Source organism: Apteryx mantelli, chromosome 15 (genome assembly GCF_036417845.1).
Source record: "Apteryx mantelli isolate bAptMan1 chromosome 15, bAptMan1.hap1, whole genome shotgun sequence".
Taxonomy (NCBI): Eukaryota; Metazoa; Chordata; class Aves; order Apterygiformes; family Apterygidae; genus Apteryx; species Apteryx mantelli.
The window spans coordinates 9,801,499-9,822,544 of NC_089992.1; the positions used below are offsets into that span (position 1 = coordinate 9,801,499).

The following is a 21,046-nucleotide window of genomic DNA, read 5'->3' on the forward strand; positions in this document are numbered from 1 at the left end:
AAGAACAAATTACAAAAATGAGAGAGAAGGGCAGGACAGCCTGGGAGCCTGGAGTCCTGCTGTCATGGGGAGAAAGCTTTCACCAGAAGGCAGTAGAGCAAAGGACCGGAGCCCAGGGGCTCTGGCTGTTCAGGCTTTGGGCGAAGTGTGTGCCTCAGTTTCCCCGTCCGCAGCACGGGGGTGGTCCTGCTTCCCCAGAGGGTGCTGAGATGGTGACGCCCGCAGCACGCCCAGGCACAGTCCCTTGAAGGGCAGCCGCTTGCAGCAGCGGGAAGAGGGAGGTCTCCACCGCTCCCGGTTCTCCTTCCCGGGGGCCGCAGGGCCTGGCAGACGCCGAGTCGCTCCCCGGCGGTACAGAGACACAGCGCAAAACCCCCGCCCTGCTGCCCGGCCCGGCGGCAGGAGCGCGCCCGCCCCGCGCCGCGGCCCGTCCGTCCTCCCCGGCGAGCACCCGCGGCCCGCGCCAGCGCCGGCCCGGCCCCGCGGCCTCCCCGCGCAGGGCAGGGGCCAGGGGGACGGCCGAGGCCGAGGCCGCCCTGGGCGGGCAGGGCTCTCCGAAGGCGCCGGGGACGGCGCGCCCCCGTCACCCGAGGGCACCGGCGGGAGGCCGCGGCCCAGGGCGGCGCCTCCGCGGGGGAGGCCGCGGCTCCCCCCCGCGCTGGGCCCCGCAGAGCCCGAGGCGGCGGGGCGGGCGCCGCCCGGGCCCCCGCCCGCGTGGCGCGGCGGGTCAGGGGGAGGCGGGCTTGTCGCCGGGGTTGTGCATGTGGTACGCGTCGCTCTCCTCCTCCTCGGGCACCTGCGGCGGCGGCGCCCGCCGTGAGCCGCGCTGCCCCCCGCGCCACCCTGGGCTCAGCGCGGCCCTGCCCGGCCCTGCCCGCGCGCTCCCCTCGTGCCGCGGGCAACAGCGCCATCTTGTGCGCGCCCGCCGCTCCGGCGCGGCTCCGCGCCCGGCCTGGGGCGCCGCCGGCCCCGACCCACACCCCCGCCCCACCGATTCGGACCCGCCCCCTGCCTTGGCGCCGCCGACCCCGACCCACACCCCCGCCTCCACCCCACCGATTCTGACCCACACCCCCGCCTCCGCCCCACCGACCCCGACCCACATCCCTGCCTCAGGACCACCGACCCCCGCCCACACCTCCACCTCAGCCCCACCGATTCAGACCCACACCCCTGCCTCCACCCTGCCAACCCTGACCCACACCTCCGCCCCACCAATTCTGACCCTCACCCCCGCCTCCACCCCACCGATTCTGACCCACACCCCTGTCTCAGTGCCACCAACCCAACCCCACACCCCCACCTCAGCCCCACCGATTCTGACCCACACCCCCGCCTCCGCTGAACCCACCCCAACCCACTCCCCCACTGCAGCCCCACTGATTCCAACCCCATCCCCCACCTCAGCCCCACCAGCCCCAAGCCCTCCACCTCAGCCCCACCAGCCCTGACTCCAAGCCCTTTGCCTCAGCCCCGCCAACCACAACCCCAAACGCCTGGTCCCGCTTTGTCCCCGGGACCGGGAGGGTCCCTTATCCCCATGGCTCACCTCCCAGTAGATGTCATCCTCAAAGCAGGTCTCGTCTGCGGGATCGCCCCAGATCGGCAGCTTCAGGATGCCTCCTGGAAGCACCAAAGCAGGCCGTGAGGCAGGGGGGCATAAGCCCCCCGGGGGTGTGGGGCAGGGCTCCCTCCCCGTTGTAAGGAAGTGACCCTGAATTAGTATCCAGGACCCTTTGCTTGGGGCCTTCCCTGGTCTCCTCTCCCTGCCAGCCAGACGGGTCCAATTTCTCCATCTTGTTCTAGCAGGGGGACTCTCAAAGGAGCACGTCTGCATCATGCAGTACCAGGAGGACGACTGTGTGGGGGAGTAGGTGTTTCCTCTCCTATTAGCCATGAACTCCATGCGACTACTGACAGCGGGTGAGTGGGCCCTAAACAGAGACCTGCTGCTTGCTCACAACCCTGAGCTATCCCAGAAGAGGCCGTCCTGATCGGGAAGGTGGGAAGGAGGCAAGACAGGGTTTCTGCCATGCTCCAGCTGCCCACAAAGCGGCAGCAATGACATGTTGGATGGGAGAAGATGGCCAGAGTCCACCAGTCCAGACAGCAAAGGGAACAAAACGAGTGCTATCACGTTGCTTAGTACTGGACTAACGCAAGCTCCAACCCCATCTCCCTGCAAGCAGAAACCAAGGCTGTGATCTGACCCCCACTAATCCGCCTTTTCTCTAAACCCATGCGAGTTTCCTGGGATTCAAAAGTCCCCCTTTGCTGCCTAGTTCCCTCTACCCCTGTGGGCTTTGGGACAGTCCTATCTGCAGGTTATCACAAGTGATGTGAGCAAGCTTGGGGTTGCTGTTTCTGCCAGGAGGGTGCAGCCCTCACAGCATAAGTAGGAAGGATCCATCCGGTCAAAGGGAGGAGCACATGAATGCCCAATTCAGCCACAGGCTGAACTCAACCCTCCTCTCTCCATGCTCCCCTCCTGCTTACCCACAAGGGCCCCCCCAGCGAAAGCCATGACCAAAGATACAACAATGCCAGCTGCCTGGAAACCTCCTTGGACACTGGGTGACCAGGTCTTGTAGCTGCCAGTGAAGTCAAAGGCCTTGATAAACCTGCAGAGGACAGAAATGATGGGGATTGCTTCCGGCAGGAGACCTTCCCCAGATGGAGGAAAGCTATGCTGAGTCAGGCTGGAGAAGTGTGTGCCCTGCTCACTCAGAGCTCCCTCTTCTGCAGAGAACTAGAAGAATGTCGCAATGGCAGAAAACACTGCTCACTTCCTCCTCCTCTACTCCCCCCCCCCCCCCCGCATGAAGCTTTAACTAGGAGGAGCAGCCCAAAATATAAACATTTCAGACCTTCAGCCTTTACCTGACCCTCAAAACAATGCAGAGATAGAAAGAGGAACCTTTCTCCCATCCATTGTGCCCCAGAACAATGCCAAGGATTGGGATTATGGCTCATCTTTTGAAGACACCAGAGAAGTGTCAGCTACAAGAGATTAGTCTCTCACAATTCAGCAAGCCCAAATTAGCAAGTCCACTGCATGTTCTTGAGGGGAGAAAGGGACAATTCTGGACACAAAGCAAAAGCTATTAATTGATGCTGTCTTCCAGCCCAAGGAGCCCCAGGTAAAATCTATTGTTATGGAAGAGTCTCAAGCTGTCTTACCCTTCCTTTCCATACACATCCTCTGTGGCTGCAGCTGCAGTGATGGCTCCCACAATGCCCCCAATAAGGCCTGGCATGCCATGGAGGTTGTGGATGCCACATGTGTCCTGGATGTGCAACCTGGACTCCAAAACAGGCTGAGGGGAAGGGAAGTAGAGAGAGATCACGAACATGAGCACAGTCTGGAAAGGAATTAGTTCCTTCCATGGAGCACTGGGATCAGCAGGGAAGGAAGAGTGATATTATGGGTTCCATTCAAGAACTAAAGGCTTGCAGACAATGACTGAGCCAAGCTTAAGGTGAAATGAAAACATCCTCCAAACAGTCTCCTATTGGGGCCTTCCTGAGAATTTTGAGGCAGTAAATGGAGTCAAATGCGTCTCCATAAGGGACAGTGGAAAGCAGGAACCATCAAAGGGAAATGAATCCATTCCTGGTCTCCTTAGCAGGACCAGGGCTGCAATCCCCCACACAGCACTCACCGTGAGGTAGACATACCCCACTGTGGACACGATGCCACAGATGAACCCAACAATGAGGGAGCCATATGGAGTCAGCATCATCTCCGCACTTGTGCCCACAGCCACGCCACCAGCCAGTGTTGCATTCTGGATGTGAACCTGCAGAAGTAACCGTCCTGTCTTATTATCTCAGAGAGATCCCAATTGCTCAGGGATGGTGCAGATGGTAAAGCAGGAGAATCAGCTCTGAAAATACTTCCAGAGGAAATATCAGGGCCCATTTTCCTGCTTGCTGGAGAAAAACAAGAGAAGAAGAACAGGCAGCCTCTGTTGCAGCACAGCAGCACATAGACTCCCACTCCCCATACCACACACACTCCTTGCATCCACAAATCTGGGTGGGGAGTTGTGATGAGATGGAAATTGTCTCACCCGTGTGTCACGCAGGCTCTGCTGTCACACAGTTGCGCACCCACACACATAACATGTACAAGTCAGCCCCCTGATTGCTTACAAGCTGCCGCACAGGCCCTGCTTGGCTTGCTGGAGAATGCTGCCAAACACAGCTCTGCAACATGCCCATCAGAAGCTTTCTTGGCACAGCACGTTGATGTGTGTATGGCCCTGCTGTGCCTTAGGTCCACCATGTGCAGAGCATCACCCAGTTCTTTCCCCTGCATGCCTTGAGCACCACAGGATTCGCTACCTGCCTGCTTATTTCGAATAGCCTCTGGTTTTCTGGCTGGGGGCTGCTTGCACCATCATGCCCTGAAATGCAGTACCTTTTCAGCAAATCAAAAGTGTCAATCCCTTTCTGGTCCCTTGATCAACCTAGTGACAAGTCCTCTGGGCAGCACAAGGCTCTTTGCTCCCAGCTTACCATGTCAAGCTTGCCTTTCTTCTGCAGCATGCTGGAGAAGGCCATTGTAGTGAGGACACAAGCAGCCAGTGAGCAGTACGTGTTAATGGCAGCTCGGTGCTGGGCATCCCCATGTTCAGAAATGGCTGAGTTAAAACTTGGCCAGTACATCCACAGATACAGGGTACCTGATGCGATGGTGAGGTGGGGACAAAGAACAGAAAGGGAAAAGAAAGAATACAGGGATTGAAAAATCCCTAAAAGGAAGATCTTTCTTTGCACAGAGAAGTTAAATCCATGGGTTCACGAGTCTTGCTGCCCCAGCACTGTTCCCCCCGCAGCATCAGGAGATGCTGGCAGAGGAGGGAAACCAAAACGCTTACTTGTTTTCCCAGGCACCATCTCAACCCAAGCCCTGATGAAGGGCGCTGGGTAGCTCTGAATTGTCAAAAAGTGGGATATAGTGTTCCTCAGTACCAGGCCCTAGTTTCAGTCCGGTTTCCCCAGAGACATAGGAGGGACCAGCTCACTGTAGCTGAGCAGTACACAAATACCAACTCCACTGAGGCTGAGGTTGACTCACCGATCATAGCGAAGAGGTCGGAGTGGTACACAGAGCCCTGCTTGTCCTTACTCTGCTCCAGGTTGGGTCTGTACAGGATGCGTGTCACGGTCAGGCCAAAGTAGGCCCCAAAGGTGTGAATGGTCATGGAGCCACCTGCATCTTTAACCTACAGCCATGGAAAAACAGAAGTTCCCTTCTGGAATCTCCACTTATTCTGGAAAAGAGATCTGGTTTGCATCATGCCCAGCTTGTCTGCCCAATTTCCAGCCTGCACTTGGTCATGGGGAGAGAGGGACAAAAATGCTCCAGTCCTGCTGTTTATTCTGCTCTTTTGGTCCTGTGTATGGCCATGCCATTCCTCTCAGCTCCCCCTTGGAAGGCATCAAGGCAGAAGAGAATTTCTGACCTGTCCCAATGACAAGTGGGTTGCAACAATATCCTTAAAACAAACCAGGATTAACCTTCTTCCATCACCAGCGGATGAAATAGGCGCAGGACTGAGCATTAAATACAGAATAGTTTATCCCTTTCACCTCAGGATTCTTATACAAATATTAAAAAGCCACAAGTATTACAAGCAGAAACAGACAGGAGTAAGATCTAGTCCCTGAAGCACTTCCCCTTGAACACTGGTGGTGCTTGTTGTGAATGCAGACTTCCTGCTGGCTTGTGAGGGATTGAATCAAGAGTCCTTGCTGTCCCTGAGTGCTCTGGCAGTGGGGAATGGGCTCAGTATGGTGGCACTAGGCCATCTTTGATAAAGCACACCAATAACCTCTCTCCAAATCTTTGTCCTCCTCTCCTCCTCTGCCTTATTGCCTCAAACATTTGTGGTTGTGGTTGCATTACTTTTCTACTTTTCTATCTGCCTCAGGACTCCTGCAGCTGCTGCAGTTTTCTCTCGTTAGCTGCATTTGCCCAGAGCTGGTGTCAGAAGCATCACCTACAGAGACGGGGTAAGAAGCAGCCACACAAGACAGAAAGAGCCGAACCTCTGTGCATGGCTGCTGTCTGGACTCATTTACATGATGTAATGAGGCTGGAGGGAATCACAGAGGGTATTTCAAAGGCACACAGTCAAGATAATCATCATGCTGTCAGACGAGAATTCCCCTTTTCACATCACTGCTGATAAGCATCGGCGAAGGATCCCAGCCTCATGTTTCAAACTACCAGGCTAGTGGCTCCCCAAGAGTTCCTTTTCCCCAGTGTGAGAGTTACTCCAGGGTCCCCATTGCTCAGGCTCTCAGCTTTACCTCCTACTTTCTCTCTGGTTCTACAAGTGTGTTTTCATCCCTCACACCAGGAAAATGAAATTCCGACTGGCAGTTAGAAATAAATAAAGCTCTATTTCTTCCAAGGCTTCGCCATCATTTCCCTCATGCCAGGTTGGCTCCCACGTGTGCTCAGGTCTTCTGGGAGCCTCTTTGCTTTCCAGACCCCCAAATCCTCTCTCAGACCGCAGGAACCCTGCCTCTGTCAGCAGACATCCCATCCACTTTGTCATCTGGTTTCCTTCTACAAAGCCCATATTCCAGCAGGGGAAGCAGCCAAGAGGGAAATCTCTGACAGACATAAAGAGAATGACTGGCCCTTTGCGTCAAGACTCCTTGGCTGCCTTGGGAGCCTTAGTAGAGGGACCCAGGGCTCTTGACTCATCAGGCTTGTATGTAAAACCCTGGGAAATCTCCTTTCTCAGGGAAAGGAGGGGTCAGACCACAGGGGAGTGGCTCCTGCCATCCCCCTCCTTTCTAATGCTTTTACTTTTTCTGCCTAAATTATTGCATTTCAAATGCTTATGAAAGCAATGGCTTGGTGGAGCCATAGCAAAGGGAGACATTTTGAAGAAACATGCAGGGAGGAAGAAACAGAACCAAGTTGGTGCTGCCTAAAGGAAAGCCTTACATGAAGCAGGTTGAGGAGGATGTACTCATTCACTGCAAAGAGCGTGACTTGAAACAAAGTCATGACGAGGAGCTGTATGGGGCTAGTTTTGCCCAGGATGGCCCCAAAGGCAATGCACACAGAGCCCACACAGAAATCAGCATTGATCAGACTGAAAGAGAGAAAGGAAAATTATGGTTTAATAAGGAAGTACTATCCCATAACTCACCCTTACCCACCCCAGCTCTAGAGAATCCCAGCCCAGGACAAATAGGTGATTAGGAGCCAGCCCTGGATTTCCCACTGACCTTCCTCACATCCTGACATATTGTCCAATTAAGGTGCTTTCTCCCAAATTATTTGAACACTAAAATGCAGGATCATGTAAGTTCTTAGGACTGGGGTCCCTGGTGCTTGGCTTGGGGAGTAAGAGATGACTCTCATCTCACATTTTGAATTGAACAGTACCTCCATAATAGCAGCCACCTTTGGGGTAAAAGGTGGAAAGCGGCTGAAGGTATGCAGAACCCCACTCTGCTGCATTGGTGGAGGGAAATCGGGCCAAAGAGCTTTCCTTATGCAACATGCTCTTTAGGGTCCACGGAAGGAAGACAACAGTTTCAGGACTGTCTTTTGCATATAACACAGGGACAGGCGCTCCCAGCTGCTTGGCTCCCATCCCAGCTTGCCCACTGCCCAGCCCAGAGGTGGCACCCCAGAGCCCATGTCTCTCCTTACTTCTCCACTCCAATGAGGATCTTTCCAGTCTTGAAAGAGTGGAACCAGCCTTGCATCAGGAGAGCCCACTGGATCCCAAAGGCAGCGAGGAGGAAATTGAAACCCACAGCTCCGAATCCATAACGCTTGAGGAACATCATGAGGAAGCCAAAGCCCACAAAGATCATCACATGGACGTCCTGGAAAGCTGTGCCGAGGGAAGGAATCATCAGCTCTGCAGGGGAAGGTAGGGCCGCAAATGCCATTTGAATTCAGCAGTGCAGAGAAACTAAGTATGTCAATGACAGTGGGGAAGAAATTCAAGGGAAAAATATGTGTGTTTTTCACATGCCCCCTCATTTCTAAGTCTGAAGACTGCTCAGCTTTTGGAAACTGGCTTTTGGTTAAAAAGTTCAGTCTTGAAAGCCAAAAATGTTTACTAAAAGCAGTTTGCAAGGGAAGACTGGAGAGTCTAAAGGAGTGTGCAAAGGAAAATATTTTTCGATTCAAATTGTTTTTTTCCCCTGTTTTTTCAAAAACTGAGAAAATACAAGTAAAATGAATAGTGTCCTGGTTTTGTTAAAAGCACATGAATGGTCATTTTGAGTAGGCCCATCATGCCAAGCATCCTGGCCCTGTTGATAGCTTGGAGCAAATATTTAGGGAAGAGTATAGTAACAATGGAAACTTACTTTTTTTTTTTTTAAATTAAACAGTAAACTGTAATTTTTCTGACCATCAGCCTCTGCAGGCCAATCCACAGCACAGTGCTTGTAACCATTGCTTCTTCCAGCTGTCAGAGCTAACCTTACTGAGAGAAGTGGTGACTGTTGGAATTTATAGTGATAGCTATGCAACTGTTTCTGGCTTGTTCCCTTGAACTGATCTAAGGGGTCTCCCTTTGACATAGGAAGTAGCATGTGGAAAGATGAGCTCTGAGCGGTGCTGGAACAGAGGCGCGCTCTCCCTCTCCTGTTGTAGTGGAGACCCTCGCTTCACTGAAGTCAGTGGCAAAATATGCCTGACACCAGGATCTCACTTTCTGAGAGTTTCACTGCTTAATTGTTCCCTTCAGTCTGGAGCAAGAGTCAGCCCCACCAGAGATATCCAGTTCTTCCAAGAGTGCTCATACCTGCTAACTCTTGTCCCTGAGATGCCCTTCCCTGGGGGAAACTGTACCTGTGGGACTGTGAGCCTCTTGAGAGAAATTCTTGGTGCAATAAACCTGGTTTACTTTTTAATGTTGCATTGTTTCTTTCAGATAAGCATCACTTTGCAATTAAGTGAGCTGAAAAGCTGCATAATTACAAATTAAATCATGCATACCCTCACACTGGAGACTGCTCTGCCCATGAAAAGAGCAGGACACCCGAGACTGGGTTCCCCTGCCAGGAGACACCCACCAGCAAACCAACACTGTAGAAGAGGTGAACAAAGCACATACAGAGCTACATCAGCAATTTCTGCATTATGCAGTGCACAGAACACTATAGCCTCTATAGCCAGCAAAGACTGTGTGCCTCAGGTATAAGGTATAAGGTCAGAGCCAAAGAAATTTAGTAACTGAGAATCTGCTCTACCGCTAACCTGTGCTGGCCCTTTAGCGTGCAGGGAGCCCAGCAGGCCTGGATCAGCTCCTGCAGGGACAATGGGACTGTATCCATTGCTTCCACTGAGGGCTGGATGAGGATTTGGGTGAGATGTAACTCTGCAGAAGTCTTAGCTTCTGTCCATTGGTACTTTCCAAGATCTTGCAACTTGTATAAGGACAAGCATTTGGACAGGCTCCAGCAGTGTAGTGCCAAGTTGCAGAGACAGGTTAATTTTCTTGTTTCTAAAAATGCTCCCCACCCCTATGAAATTCCTTGCAAAAGAGCAAGGAGACAAGACCTGCAGCTGACACTGTTCAGCAGAGATCACTTCAAGTGCACTTCTCTGCATGTCCTAAGAACCAGTCTTCGTAACTCTGATTTTACCATGCAATCACACACACTTTCCCTTTGCAGCTGTATTTATTTTCACCACCTCTCTTCTCAAGGATAAGCAGCAAAATACACAGCTAGAATGATCTGCTGCCATTTGCATTATATATTCCTGCTGAATCCTTCTGAAAGCAGAAATATGTAGGTCAAAATTAAGGTTGCAGACTGTGCATCCTCCAAAAACACAGAGGATCCTGATTGTGTATTACACCCTGTACAAACACAGAAGGAAGAGCAGGTCTTTCCTCAAACTGCATGCAGTCTAAAGCCTTGCTTTTGTTTTCCCTTGAGAAGAATAACATGTTTTTGTGACTCACAAGTAGCCCAGGCGCTTCTAAGCCCTAAAGTTTTTGTGACCTTGCTTTTGAGGGAAGGCAATTGCCATTGCTATCAAGGAGAAGTGTTTGGGCTTTGGGAATACTACCTGTACCGAAGAATCTCATTTCTTTCCCCTAGAGAGCAGATGATTCACCCATTATGGAATATCAACACGTTATTCAAAACTAAAAGAAATTGTAGTGCTGACTGGAGGTGAACTGGCAGTCGTGGAAATGGGCGCCACTAATACAACTGCACGCAGGCTTCCTCCTGCTTGGATTTCCTAATCACCTCTGGGCTTGGAGGACTCTTCAGTTTGTCATGCCTTTCCCACTGCAACATCTTTGCCATTGCAAACAGATCCTGCAGTCACAGAAACATTAAGGCAAATGATCCGTATGTGTTTAACCATCTCAGTCTCTTCTAAGCAGAGCTGGAAGGACACAAAGATCAAAATGCCAGGGCTCTGTCATCTTGCCACATTTGACCATCTTTGCAGAGAAAGAGAGAGAGAGAGAGAGAGAATGAGAGACAGAAAGAGAGTATTTCTGATTAGATAATGGGGAAAAAACAGCTCTGCTTTTGGGCACATGAGCCCTTCCTCAGGTCTGAAATAGAAACAGAATTCAAAGTTAAACTGAGAACAGTTGCTCTGAAGTTGATTTAATTATGTGAATCTGTTAAGCCATTTGAGGGAGAATATTTAGTGCTGTGGAGCAAAGCTGGGTTATGAGCATAAGAGAGATATAACATTGCTAGCTCCTACAAGCTCCTTGGCCTAAAAACTCGCCTCCCTGATGTCCTCCCAGCATTACGATGACAACAGCACTTGTGCACCGCTGCTGCTTCACACAGACCTGTGTGGGGTTAGTCCAAAGGGCAGGATCTTGACAAAGAGCTCAGGGGAGTCATGGCCTTAGACTAACCAGAATGCCAGCTGAACGACTGAACGACTGGTTTTTGTAAGCAAATCCTTCTCTGAAATAGCTAATCCTCAGCAGGTACAGGTTTCTATAGCTCCTTTGATTTAGATGGTGTTTTTAATGTTTTAAATAGATCCATGACTCAGGCCTGTTGCTTCCTTGGAAACAATTGCCTACAGAAGCAGAGTGTTTCCAACAGTTGACAAAGAAGATGACCAACACTGGAGATCAAATCCAGCCAGACACACTGCCTGGTCAAAAAGGCTTTAAGCACCTGAAAAACCCCTACTGCAATATGATGCAGTGACTGAAGAGCCCTGGGAACCTGGCAGGTCAGGAGATCTCCAGCATCAAAATGGCAGTAACTAAAGGGTAATTTACTAGTGAGGGGGAGGACATAGGAAGGGGAGGAAGATGTCACAGAATTTAGACAGCCGTTCCTCTGTATGCACAGAAAAGCTTGCTCAGATCCAGAGCCAAGGGAGGAGGCAGCAAGCCGAAATTTGAAAGGTGCTGAGAACACGTCAGCCCTATTCCTGGAAAAAAGACGTCATTTACTGGTATCACAGTACCCTGTTGACAGTGCCCCAAGAGCACCAGGAAGCCACAAGGCTTTTCTCTTGCTCTTTGCTAAGTCTCAGACCAGCCCCAAGGCAAGAGCCTGATTCTCCAGGTGGAGACATCACCTCCGACAGGCTGTGTCCCAAGTCAGATATATCTGGGGAAGACAAAAGAAGCGCTTGGCAAGGGCTTGTCCTTCTAAAACTTCCCCTTCACCTTCTCCCAAATCCATACATAGAGCTGTGGGGCAATGAAGCCATTTTCTGGGTAGTGGATACATGCTGAGCTTGTTGTAGCAGAGGTCAGACAGCAACTCACAGTCCTGTAACATGGCCCAGGGCTCTTCCTTCCCTTTCTCCTCAAGAGTTCTGCTGAGAGCCATTCTAGGGGTGTTCATTCATGTAATATGGAAGATCTAAGCCCGTCTCTCACTGCCATTTCTGAGGCCTGCCCTTACTTCCCCTTCTTGCAGGGACGGCAGTCTCGGGAGCTTGTCGAGGAGCCCAGCTCCACCCCGGAGCTAGCAGGCACCTCTCCAAATTACAGCCCTCACCCGCAAAGAACAAGGTCCTGGGAAGACCTTAAGGACCACAGCCAAATAGCAGAGAGATGGGTTGGTCCAGCAGGAGGGACCCTGCAACTGGGGCTGGGATGGTGGGGAGGGTGGTGCTGGGAGCAGCATTTGCAGATACATGCAGTGTTGAGGGATGGGGCCAGCCAACACTCAGACTAGGGTTCCCAAATACTCACATGGGTATCGGAAGTAGAAATCATTCTCTATGTCACTGGTCACATTCATCTCTTGCTTCTCTTCCTCCCAGTGTGCATCAGCTTCAGGACCAAAGCGCACAAAGACCCCAAAAAGGATGATCATGGCCACCTCCCAGAGGAGGCAGACAAGCGGGAGGCGCCAGCGCATGTACGTGTTCTTTGCCATCCCCTGGTGCCTCGGCCGCTCCATCCACAGAGATCCCTGGGGGGCCGGCAGAACGTGTGAGCCCGCATCCCCCGCGCCCGCGGAAGGCAGGCGACATATATAAGTATGAGAGTGCAAGGTGGGGCCCAGGGAGGTGCCTCTAGCAGGATCACGTTTCAGAGTGCGGGAGGTTCAACAGACTTGCTCTCACCCTCCTTCCTCCCCAGGAGGAGGGACAGGTCTCCAGCACCTTTCCTCTGAGCTACTCCAAACACCTCTGAGCCCTGCCTCTGAGGGTGACTGCAAGAGGTGTGAGGCTGGTGCCCAGCAGGGAGTGGAGAGTCCAGGCATCCTGACTCCTGCTCTCCCCTGCCCCACACCCCTTCCTTTCCCCTTTCAGGATCAGGACTGGACCCAGGCGTCCTGACCCTCAGCACCTGCTGCCCTGAGCACCCTCCCTTCCTACAGGACACAGTGAGGCTGGTGGCCTGCTTCCCTCATCATGGGTCTGGCTCTGCATATGCCCTTTCCCAGCCAGTACCAAGGATGAAGGCAGAGCACCCCTCACCCTCGCCCAGGCATCAGCCGCCGCACTGTCCCCTCACAGGTCCCTCCTGTCTCGTGGAGCAGAACAGCAGCCCAAGGAGGCCTTTCTCCCTATGGGCAGGGAAGGGTGGTGAGACCTTCCTCCTTGCTTTCTGGCATGCATCTGGACAATCAATCACACCTTGTAAGCTAGGGAGAAGGTAAATGGGGCTGGGCCTGCCACCCCGTGCGGGGCAACTCCCAGAGCCTCTTGGGCAACACCAAACTATTACAGGGGCTCGTTTCCTCCAATGAGCCTCTGCCAGGCTCTGGGTGTGGAGTTGGGGAGATGCAGCCCTGACAGAGCTGGGGGCTGCCCAGGGGCTGCCCGCTCCCTTTTCACTGCCCTGTCGACAGCTCTGTCCGACCAAGGGCAAATCGGCTGAGCTCAGGGTCCAAATTCCCTTTAAATGATCAGGAGAAAATGAATTGTGGGGCCTCCCCATATCCTTGTCAAGGCAGCCTGAATCACTGGGGTGGGCATGGGTATTGCAGTATATGTTGGGGAAAGAAGTTTGCGGCACTGTTCCAGGAGGAAGAGGAATATAAATGCTTTAAACCAATGCCAGGATCAGGTAGACATGCAATGGCCCTGCCAAGGCTGCCATATATTTACAGGGATATAGAACTGACATATATCCCTTCATTTCCCAGATTGTTTTACCCAGCACATCATCCTGGCAAGACAAGCTGAACTGGGACTAGCACAAGCTCTATGAACCAGGGCAGTAGCTCTGGATGATGCCAGAGATGGGGTTGGAGACCTCAGTGCCCTGCAGCCTCCAGATGGCTCAGCTTCTCCAAGCACCCTTGGAGAAAGCACTGTTGCCCAGCAGGGCTCAGCTCAGCTTGGCCATGTCCCCTCCTCACAGCTGATATCTTTCGGCCCCTCCAGCATGTTCACTGCATCTGCACTGCACTCCAGTGCTGCATGGAAAAGAGGGGAAACACGAGGAAGGTGAATGGAAAAAGATAGATTTTTCCATTCCACGTGAAAGAGCACAAGACATTTCTGGTGTGGGACTTCCTTTAGTGTTACATTAATAAGCATAAACACAACACTCCATTTTTTCATTGTTTTGACAGTGCTTCAAGCCTCAGCAGAACCATGTGCTCTTTTCCCAAAGATTGAGGCAAGTCCTTCAAGCAGATCACAGTTCCTTCCTGCAGCTGAAGGTCCCAGAGGTGCCTGTCAGTAGATGAAAGACTGCAACCCAGGCAAGCTGCCCAAATTTGCTGATGGCATCTAACTGTGGCCTGCAGGCTCAGCAAACGGTATTGATTTCCATGTTAATAAGGCAATAATTTGAGTTTATCTTTATTTCTTGTTTGCTTTCTTCTCAAAATGACAGATGGCAGAAAAATGTGGTGGATAGTCTTGGAGACAGTGATGGCAACACAAAATCATTCTCAAATCTCATTTGAGAGGTTTGGGCCCCATGCAGGCAGCAGGGCAGAGGTATCTTTGGAAAGAGTTGAGGAAATGCAACTCAGAAGCAAAGAGCACCTCTTATTGGCAGAGGAATCAGCTAGCAAATTAAGATGCACCATGGAGGGTTAACTGGGAGTAAGACAGCAAGTAAGCCCTGATGCTGCCCAGCAGCTGAGCTATATGGCAAATTCATTACAGACCAAGGCAGCATCTGAAATGAACCTTCTTTGCAGGGGATGAGGGAAAATATGTTATACATTGAAAAGGACTAAGCAATATCTTGAAACATGATCTGCTGGGCCAACATCAGTCCCAATAACTCAGTCTGGTATGCCAGGCTGGTTCCTTTAGCCAGCCTGTGGGAGAGCACTGGGACACAGGCTCCTTCCTCCAGCCCCAGGGAACTGCTGAGAGGTTGGAGCCAGAATTCGGTACTGCACTTGTCTCTGCAAGGGACTGGACTGGCACTGCTCCCCTCCCATCTACAGAGAGGCTGAGAAAAAGGGAACCCATGGCTGAGGACTAGAGCTGGCCAGTTCAGCACTTCAGCACAGTGTTCCTGCAGCTTGAAAGGGCTGGCTGAACTCCCTTTTCCAGGCTCTGGCCCTGTGCTTGTCACCAGAACAGTGTTAGGGACATGGGTGCAGGCAGTAGCTCCAAACCCCAGTGTGTGACCTGACTCTTACGCTGTGTGTCTGCACACCATGTTCCTGCCTGTCTGTTAGGGCTCACTGTGCATTGGCTGTCTTTGATGATCTCCATAGGTCTCCATACCCTGAGGGTCCGTACCATCATGCCTATTATACTGAGGGACCTGCTGCTTCCTGCACCAACAGGCCTCTGTCTGCCCAGCCCTCTTTGGACCTGCACAAACAGAGCCTCAGTCTGCTTCAGCAGGACCTGGGTCACTTAGCGGGGACGCACTGCCCTCGCACACCCAAAGGGCGCCTGCCTCACCTGAAACAAGAGCAGAGTTCATTCTCCTGAGGATCAGCAGTCCCTCCGGGGATGCTGTTCAGAGGCCTCCCACTATGTTTTTGGGTCTCCCATTACACATGGATTCTGCAGGGCGTGCTCAGCCATACAGACCAGGAGGCCAGAAAGAAGCTGAAATCTCTAAACAATACCTGAGCCCTAATCACAAGAAGCACTGTTGACAGTTGTATGTTCTCCTGCCAGCTACGTGGGAGGACCAGTCTTCAGCCCTGGCCTAGAGCAACTCTTAGAAGTTTCAAGTGGAGGAAACACAGAGGCACAAAGGAGTATTTTATAACGTAAGGGAACTTTCTAATGCCTGGCAGCATAGCCATCAGTAATTACTCTGTGTGATTGCCCTTTAGCAGAAGAAACCAAACTGCAGTTCTTTCCAATCAGGGGTCTCATTGAACTAGCAGTAAACCCAGAAAAGCAGCTTGCTAAGCCCTCTCCCTGCAGAGACGGGACTGTGCTGCACAGTCTGGGAACGAGGGAGCTCCCGCAGTCCTGACGGTCCTGCGCATGGGCCTTCCCGTGCTGCAGCAGCTCTGTTCACTGACCTCCTTCCCACCTGCTCTACCCCCTGCCTCTCTCCCCTGTGTCTGAGCACAGCGCTCCCATTATGGAAGCAGAGGGCAAATGATAATAGCCTTTCCACTGGCCTGATAGTCTCACCTTGTTGCACTGCCTCGCATTGCCCCTCCTTATCAACCTGCAGATCGGCACTTTGCTGCTGCAGTCTGATCAGAGCCGGCATGCTCTGCTGGCTGCCCTGCATACAGGGGCTGAATCCTTATTCACTCTCACCTGCCAACAGTGTGACAGCCTGGACTGGCTTCTCGCAAGCCTCCTTTGCAGGGTCTGGTCAATACAAGAAAGGCTGAGGCAGACAGCACTCTTAGCCACCGGCTACTGGAGAGACTTGGGAATGCAACCCTGAAAGGGGACAGTGCAGGGTACATGCAGCATAGAGTCCTCTTGAACTTATATACCGCTTAAAGAGGCAAACTGATGGAGCTGGCCCCAGTGGGTTACTCTCATGATAACCTCTTGAGGAGAGGAACCTTACTGAGGTTCCTTTCTGCATGGCAGCCATACAGCTCGCCCTGCCTGACTGGCCGTCATTGGCAACAACTGCAGGAAGTGTTGCTTCCTTACGCTGCCCCAGGAGCAAAGCAAGTGAACAAGGGCTCCCCTAAGGTAGTGTGGTCACACTAGAGTCTGCGTTAGGCAGACCTAGGGGGCTATTAGGAGTGTTAAGCTCTACAGGGAGTCTCCTGCCAGCCCAGCAGTGCCTGGCCCCTGCCCAACCTGTGCGCCCTCTGATCACAGGTGCCTCTGCAGCTTTGCAGGTAGAGGGTTTCCTAGAGTGGGTTAGACCAAGTCCTTTGTGTCCATCCTGTAAGGTACCTAACTGCACCATATGATGTATGGGGTAGATTTCACACCCCAGTCACAAGTGCCAAGCTGCTTAAAAGTTCTGTTGGAAACTCCATGCCAGTGTGAGCCAGTGCATGGCCTAGCAGAGGGACTGCTTGCCTACATCACCACTGAATTTGGCCCATCATGTCCTGTGCCCATTAGTGTGGCAGCTAAGCACTAGATCCGTAGCAAGCTGTCCATCTACTTGTAATGCCAGATCTAGGTCCCCACTCTGCACCACTGGCTCCCAGTGGCAGAGGTGGCTGGAGCTGGGGCTGTGGAGGGAGAGCTACTGCTGCAGGCAATCCCCTGCTCTCTGGCAGGGCAGTGTGCCCAACACATACACTTTGCATCCTCTCTTAGAAATTAGGACCCTTGAGCCTCAGTGTGCACATCCCCACGAGTGTGTAGGTGTCAATAAACTTATATGGGAGGCAGCACTGCCTTCATTGTACCCTGCTAAGCCTGTAAGCAGATGGTTGCAGTTTAGTTTCAAAGTAATACCCCAGGTATGGTTATCAGAAATGACTCAGGGAGGCTCCTCCAGCCCCCACCTGCCCTAGGTCCCCTGAGAAAATCAGCTGGATGACTCAGGAAGGAGAGGGAAAGGTTTATTTGCCCTTCTGCTCTGGAGACATGGGACTGGGCTGGCACTGGTCAGGTCTTAGGTGCCTCGGGAGGGCTCTGGGTAAGAGTTGTACTGTACTGGCCCTAGCTGGGTCTCTCCCAGTTTCTCACTTTTACGAGCACTAAAAATATTTTAGAGATGCAATAACAAAATCCAAAGCGCTCAGAAATCCCTCCCTCTTGCCTGGAGGCTTCACCCTGGAAAGGAGGGAATGGGGGCTCCTTGGTTCACTGCGAACTGTCTCAGCAGATCTTATCACCATGAATGCTGGGGCAAAGGGACGTACTGGCTCCGAGAGGTGACCCCAGACAGACCATGCTTGCTGTGGAGGGAACATGGCAGGACATGTGCTGGTACGTCCTACAGGTATGCTGACAGATTGCAGGCTTTGTGGCCTTGCAAGCTCAAAGGAGATACCCAGGCATCTGAGCAGGGACAGAGGGATGTTATCTTTGGCTTGCAGTGTCTGGGGATAATTTTCTGCTTATAGAACTGACGTGGGGCTGTGTGGAGCAGTCAGCAAAGGAGAGCAAGCTGGGGCCTGGAGGCATACTGGGAAGGGCAGAGCTGGAAGTACAGTCTACAGGAAGGAAACCTGCTGCAGCATTGCAGGCCCTGGCCCTGACAGTCCCTACCTGCTTAACGTCACCTTTACCTGATTTATCTCCTGGCCACTCCAAGGATTCACTGGAATGAGGAGAATGGGGTGAAACCAGCCAGTATTGGAACTTCGCCAAGGGGGAACAAAAGAGCAAATGGGGAGGGACATGGGATTAGTCTAGCCCACATGCAGCAGTGGAGCACCCTGGATTTATACCAGAGCTTGCACTGGCCTGCCTAGCTCACTGGGAGCAGAACGGAAGCAGGTCAAATTCTCTTCTATTAAGATGGAACTGAAGGACAACCAAAGAATTTGCCTCATTTGCAGACAATCGCAATGTCTGACTGACTGCTTCATCCCTAAGAGGCATCAGTGACCTAGCAGGTCACGCTACAGCCAAGTCAAAGGCCTGGTTCTTGATGTTCGAGAAGCACAGACAACGTTCCCACCCTCGATCCACTTCCCTTCCTGCAGCTCTCTCCCTTTTCAGAGTACTGTTTGGAGAAATGTTAGAGTCCTTTGCGCAGTCTGGCTTGCTCTTCTGAGATTATGGGGCAAACCAGCAGCAGCCACTGCCACCAGCCATGGTGCATACAGCAGCACTGGAGGGAGATGATATGGGGAGACCCAGAAGGTTTCATGCTGCATAAGGAAGTCTCTGGGCCTTGTCCAGCTGTCAAAGGTGACTTGTTTCTTCCATAGGTCCTTGAGGAGTGTCCTGAAAGCAAAGTATCTGAGTCAACTCAAAACAAATTTTTTTTGCTGGCTCAGCAGAACAGAAAACAAACCTTCCACTGGAGCTGAACAAAGTGTTGGTACAATGAGAGATCAAGCGTTTCATTTAGGTTTGGGGTTTCTGAGCCCTTTTCTGAAATGAGAGCTTGCCACTAAATATCACTCAAAGAGAAATATTGGAAAAAGGTCAAAACAAAGCAAGACTTTTCTAAGTTCAGAAAAATATTTTGGGGGTCAAAGTGCCAACCAAATGTGAGCCCAATTTACAATTTTCTTTCTTCTGTGCCCTTCCCCTCCTCCCATGAAACTGCATTTACCAGCAAGTAAATGATTGTCCAAAGAGAACCTAGCTGCCTCTGTTTGAAAGAGGAAAAGTCAGTGTCCTTGGGGAGCAGGGTCAGAGAGGATGAATGTTGCAGTGTACAGCGCAAGCAGAAGACAGTGTGAAAAGTATGAGCAACTCAGGTTGACACACCAGAAAAACAAGCAGGTCACCAGGGCTCAGTCAATATCTTTGATGGCTTCCTGAGAGCTGGATCAGTTTTGAGAACAAATACACTGGAGCAGGCAGGACAGGACCAGGAGCTTGAACAGACAGAGTGGAGGAAGAGAGAGATCTCACACTCAGGATAGCAGTGAGGAGAGGAGAGGAGAGGAGAGGAGAGGAGAGGAGAGGAGAGGAGAGGAGAGGAGAGGAGAGGAGAGATTGCTAACAGCATTTTGAACAGAATGACAGGAGGAAAATGCCAGTCAGGAAAACCAGACAAGGGAAGGTGCAGGCACCAAGTATGCAAAGGTCCATCCCAGAGGTCTGCCAGAAGCAGCAGGAACTGGTGCCCCAGCTCCCGGGGCACGTCAGGCTGGGGCAGGTTTGGGAGAGCCTCAGCTGGGGCTCTGCCTTCCTCAGCAGAGAGCCCTGGTGCCAGCATGGCAGGGCAGTGGCATGAGCAGAGCTGTCGACTCCCACATTCCCAGGCAGTAATTCCCAGAGCTGGGCCAGAGGGTTGCAGAAAGAGCAGCTCCCAGTGACACTTTGCTGGGAAATTCCTCTGTGCCCTGAGTCTGTTTTCTGTTCCCAGGCAGTCCCTGATAAGGCAGGTTTTGGTTACACTCCGCTAAGTGTCCTCCACAGGCTGCTGGGACAGGGTGCAGGCTGCAAGCTGCTGGATGGATGCCAGCTGCAGGAGCACAAATGGCTTAGCTCTTCTTGAGGGCTTGTACACTTGAGGGATTTATTGACAAGGAGCAGGGGCTAGAGCAATACCTCAGCCAGGACAGAGGGGCCCAGGGCAGCTGAAGGACCTGTGGCTCAGCCTGCCAGAAGTGGTTGTCTTCAAGCCTCACTGAGAGCCCCCAGGCTGGGCTGAGCCAAGGCTCTGCCCCACACAGACCCTTTTGTGCAGTGCTACTGCATAGATGAGGCTGCTCCTGGAGTTTCTCCATGGCTCCTGGCTGGTGTGACATACCACCAGTGAAAGGAGCAGCATTTTGTCTGGAAAGACCAATAAATGGCTTCAGAGTGTGTGGTTGATGGCACCTGCCTGAGCTTTGATTCCTTCTAGCTGTCAACCCTACAGCCTCTATTCTTCCTCCAGCTCAGCAAGTCTTTGGCCAGGACCGAGCTCTCCATTGATATTCACCCCAACATGAAACGGGACTGGGGCTGCAGCACTGTCTCCAGCCACGACAAAGACTGGACACAGATGGGGTTTCATTTCTCTCTTATTCATAGATCAGGAGGGAAGAGGGCAAGTATACCCAGAGGGATCTCACCAGAATGACTTGAATGATATGATGTTGATTGTGACATGTTGTTTACCTGGGGGGACTATAGGAGCCAGGATCAGAAATCAGCACATGAGGAAAGTTAGCATATGCAGGAGTAGAGTCAGGACATGATCTTCTCCCCTTGTTGCTTCCTCCCATTTCCACCAAGGAGTAACCTGCAGCACAGAGAGAAGCAGTGATGCAATGAGAGCCCATTTTTTCAGGCCTAGCACCTCAGGCAGTTATTTACACCATAACAAAGTGTGCAAGGCACCAATCTGATTTGCAGTATTTTATACCCTCCTTGCAGGGTGTGGAGCACAAGGAAGAATCCGGTCCAGCAAAAGAGTGGCAGAAATGGGACTGAACTGAGATGCCTTCATTCATGGTCCTTTGCTGAGGTTGGGCCTTTTGCATTGACCCCACACCTACACATCCACACTGTGTAAGATCTAACAGTTTATAGTTTGGTTATAAACACAGTCCAGTCCCTCCTGTCATACCAGGGCTCCCTGAAGAGTCAGTGTCCTTCAGA

At 52.1% G+C, this 21,046-nt stretch overlaps 1 protein-coding gene across 2 annotated transcripts; it reads right to left on the reverse strand.

The window, feature by feature from the left end:
- Positions 1-600: 600 nt before the first annotated feature.
- On the reverse strand, positions 601-12,411 carry RHCG (Rh family C glycoprotein). 2 transcript variants are annotated; one of them, XM_067305437.1, is made up of 10 exons: positions 12,201-12,411; positions 7,688-7,874; positions 6,971-7,121; positions 5,084-5,231; positions 4,522-4,688; positions 3,663-3,800; positions 3,181-3,317; positions 2,497-2,621; positions 1,550-1,623; positions 601-796 (listed from the first exon to the last, which is right to left on the reverse strand). In XM_067305437.1, exons 1-10 carry the CDS (start codon positions 12,409-12,411, stop codon positions 728-730), a joined length of 1,407 nt encoding a protein of 468 aa, XP_067161538.1. In that variant the 3' UTR covers positions 601-727. The 2 variants fall into 2 exon arrangements, 1 of the variants encoding a protein (XP_067161538.1); XR_010885692.1 differs by having other exon boundaries at positions 779-796; positions 3,679-3,800; positions 12,201-12,356.
- Between the last annotated feature and the right edge of the window lie 8,635 nt (positions 12,412-21,046).